This window comes from Eimeria tenella, genomic scaffold, assembly GCF_000499545.2.
Source record: "Eimeria tenella Houghton genomic scaffold, Eth_scaff728, whole genome shotgun sequence".
NCBI lineage: Eukaryota > Apicomplexa > Conoidasida > Eucoccidiorida > Eimeriidae > Eimeria > Eimeria tenella.
In genome coordinates this window covers 1-3,669 of record NW_013545846.1, presented here as the reverse complement: position 1 = coordinate 3,669, position 3,669 = coordinate 1, and the positions used below count along the sequence as shown (strand labels likewise).

General features: G+C 59.4%; 1 protein-coding gene across 1 annotated transcript; it reads left to right on the top strand.

The window, feature by feature from the left end:
* Nucleotides 1–2,468: 2,468 nt before the first annotated feature.
* Nucleotides 2,469–3,667, top strand: ETH_00033180 (uncharacterized protein; the record flags this gene model as incomplete). The annotated part of the gene is made up of 1 exon (XM_013380575.1): nucleotides 2,469–3,667. A coding segment is annotated over one exon (1,199 nt), but the record flags the coding sequence as incomplete, so codon positions are not given.
* Nucleotides 3,668–3,669: the final 2 nt, after the last annotated feature.

Here is a 3,669-nt window from a genome sequence, read left to right as displayed (position 1 = left end):
CTTCCTGGTGGGCTAGATAGGCTGTCTAACATTCTAGGTGGCCTTTCCGCTAGGTAGCTAGCTACTTGGCTAGCTAGCTAGCCACTTGGCTGGCTAGCCAGCCACTTGGCTAGCCAGCTAGCTAGCTGTTGGGCTAGCTATCTGGCTAGCTATATAGCTAGCTGGCTAGCTAGCTTATGTTCTGGCTGCCTGGGGGGCTAGCCGTTCAGCTAGCTAGCTTGCTGCGCAGCTTGCCGCAGCTAGAGAGGCAGCAGCGAAGCGAGGAAGCGAAGTCCAGGCGCAGCAGCAGCAGCAGCAGCAGCAGCTGCTGCTGCTGCTGCTGCTGCTTAGGAGCCGAACTCCGCCCTGAGGCATGCACGTCGTCGCTAGTAGCTGCGAACTTGGCTAGCTGCTGCAGCTTCAGCTAGCTGTAGCTAGCTGGGCCCAGCTAGCTGCCTGCAGCCAGAGGGCTGTGGCTAGCTAGCTGCTGGCCAGCTGCAGCAGCAGCAGGCCAGATAGCGGCCGCTGCTGCTGCTGCTGCTGCTGCTCTCATTTGAAAGAGGCAGGCAAGTGCAAAGAGTGCGTTTGCCGCGCCCCACACGAAGGGTTTAGTGTTGCGCAGCAGCAGCAGCAGGAACTGCAGCAGCAGCAGCCGCTGCTGCTGATGCTGCTTCCGCTGCTGTTCAAACCGGGAGGCAGCGTAGGCTTTAATGCACTACAAAGTCCTGCTTTTTTGCCTCAGAGTTGCGTTTGCTGGTGGTGCTGCAGCGCTGGGAGGCCGCAGCTGCTGCTGCAGCAGCAGCTGCTGCAGCTAGTGCTGCTGCTGCAGTGGCTGCAGCAGCAAGTACTTGCCAGTTTGCGCGCTGAGCCTCTCAGGTGTCTCGCAAAGCTAAAGTTTGCATTCAGGCCGCGCGGGCAAGGAGCAGGAGCAGGAGCAGCAGCAGCAGCGGCGGTGGCGGCTGCAGCAGCAGCAGCTGCTGCCACTGCTGCCTCAACAGTCGTCACCGCCAGCAGCGTACCGCAGCAGTCAGCTGCCAGCAGTCTTAAACTGCTGCTGCTAAGACACGAGCAAAACGCAGCAAGGGGCAGCACCAGCCAGGCCTATGTACACCCCTGCTGCAGCAGCAGCAGCAGCAGCAGCAGCAGCAGACACCCCGGCAGCAGCAAGAAGAAAAGGCTTGGGATTTTCTTGAGTCAAACTCTACTAGCTCCAGTAGCTAAATAAAAGGCGCTTGCTGCTGCTGCTGCTGCTGCTGCTCCCCCCGCCGCTGCTGCCTGTGCTCCTGCCGCTGCTGCTGCTGCTGCTGCTGCTGCTGCTGCTGCTACAGTGTCTATAAACTCCCAACTGCGGTGTCGTTTGGTCTAATTGCAGCAAATGCGAATTGAGTCGTTTGGCGGAGACTCTACTCAGTGCTCTGCCGTCGATGCTGTTCTGCAGCGGCAGCAGCAGCAGCGGCTGCTGCTGCTGCTGCTGCTGCTGCTGCTGCACGGTAAACTACCCATACGGCTACCACGCGGGCTCCATTTTTAGAAATAAAATGAGACACTAATTAAAATCAAATTCAGACAGGCAGCAATTCACCGGCAGCAGAAGCTGCTGCCGTCGCGGTGCTGTCGCTGCTGCTGCTGCAGCAATGCAGTAGCAACAGCAGCAGCAGCAGCTGCTGCTGCTGCTGCTGCTGCCACAGCGAGCTGCGATGGGCGCACAGCAGAGCTTTCCGGGAGAGCGCCGGATTTAGTTCACTTCTAATTGCAAAATGCTGCAAAAACAAAAAGAATTAGGGGAACATTAGCCTCGAACGAGGCACATGCGTTGTCCCTAGGCTGCAGCAGCAGCAGCAGCAGCAGCAGCAGCAGCAGCAGCACAGCAGCAGCAGCAGCAGCGCAGCAGCAGCAGCAGCTGCAGCAGTGCCAACTGCTTTTCAGCTCTCAAAAGAAAACGTCTCATATTGCGTTTCAGTTGCTGCAGCAGCAGCAGCAACTAAATAGAGCGTTTGCTTCTTCCAGCGGAAGCACAAAGGGATGTGCCCTGAGCCTCTGTTCTCAGCAGCAGCAGCAGCAGCAGCAGCAGCGCCGGAGCGGCAGTGGCCACAGCAGCAGCAGCCCAACCTCTCCCCCTTTTCAAATACTTCTTCTTTGCCGTGGTGTCTGCTGCTGCCTCACTTTTGAGGTGTACATACACCTGACTTTGTCCAGCAAAGCCTTCTCGGGCTGGCTTGCAGCAACAGCAGCAAGCAGCAGCAGCAAGCAGCAGCAGCAAGCAGCTGCAGCAGCAGGCAGCAGCAGCAGCAGCAGGCAGCAGTAGCAGCACGAGTCACCGTTTCGGGTCGACTTTTCAAAGCCGCAGCAGCAAACGCTCATGCATACAGCGACAGCGCTGCATTGAGCTGCCGCTGCCGTTGCTGCTGCTGCTGCTGCTGTTGCGGTCACTGCGCGTTTGCTGCAGCAGCTGCTGCTGCTGCGGCTGCTGCTCCGGTTCTTTGGACTGAATGGCCGAGATTGCTGCCTTTTCAGCAGCAGCAAACTCTTTGGCGCATGCACAACGGCAAATGCCATTGCAGGAGGGCACAGTGTACAAGCAGCAGCAGCAACAGCAGCAGCAGCAGCAGCAGCAGCAACAGCTCCAAGCACTGAGTGAGAGGCCCACGAGCAGCGGCTGCAGCTGCACGACTGACACAGCTTTTGCTGCTGGTGCAGAAGTGCAGCAAGCTGCGACTGCAGCAGCAGCAGCAGCGGCGGCGGAGACGCACTCCGCAGCAGCAGGAGCAGCAGCAGCAACAGAAACAGCAGCAGGGCCAGGCGCAGTAGCTGCTGCTTCTGAGGAAGACCTCCGCCTCAGCTGCAAGAGAGAAATCGCCCCGGCTGACGAACAGCAGCACGCAGCAGCAGCTGCAGCAGCAGCTGCAGCAGCAACAGCAGCAGCAGCAGCAGGGGAGTGCAGCATGTCGTGTCTTCACTACCCACGAGTCAGCAGCAGGCGCGCTGTCTGTGCAGCAGCAGCAGCAGCAGAGGGCGAAGCAGCAGCTGGCTGCAAGCTGTTGATGACCAGAGAGTACCCCCGTGCGGAAGCAGCAGCAGCAGCAGAAACTGCAGCAGCAGCAGCAGCAGAAACCGCCGTCACCGCAGCAGCAGCAGCTGTAGCGGAACCTGCTGCTGACGGACCAGCAGCAGCAGCAGCAGCAGCAAGCTCAGCTGCTGCTACCCCGATGGATGAAGACGGGCCCTCGTTCCCCAGCTGTCAGGTGCAGCACGAAGCAGCAGTAGCAGCAGCTGCAGCGCAGCAGCAGCAACAGCAGGAGGCAACATCAGCAAATTCTGAAGCAGCAGATATTTCAGCAGCAGCAGCAGCTAATGGGGTACCTGCTGCAGGCGAAGGCGAAGCCGCGCTGCACAAGACGCCATTGTCAGGGCCAGCAGCAGCAGCAGCAGGCAGTCCTGCTGCTGCTGCAGCTGCTTCTCAGCTTTCATCGAGAAGCCTATCGGCTGCTCGCAGCAGCAGCAGCAGCAGCAGCAACAGTGCTGCATCGTTAGCGTCTCTCTTGTCACTGCCGCTTCCTGCTGCAGGTGAGGAGCCTTACACAGCAACTTCGCAGCAGCAGCAGCAGCAGCAGCAACAGGAGCAGCAGCAGGAGGAACAAAAGGAGCAGAACCCTCGTCATGCACTGCTGCTGCAGCAGCAGCTGTTGCAGC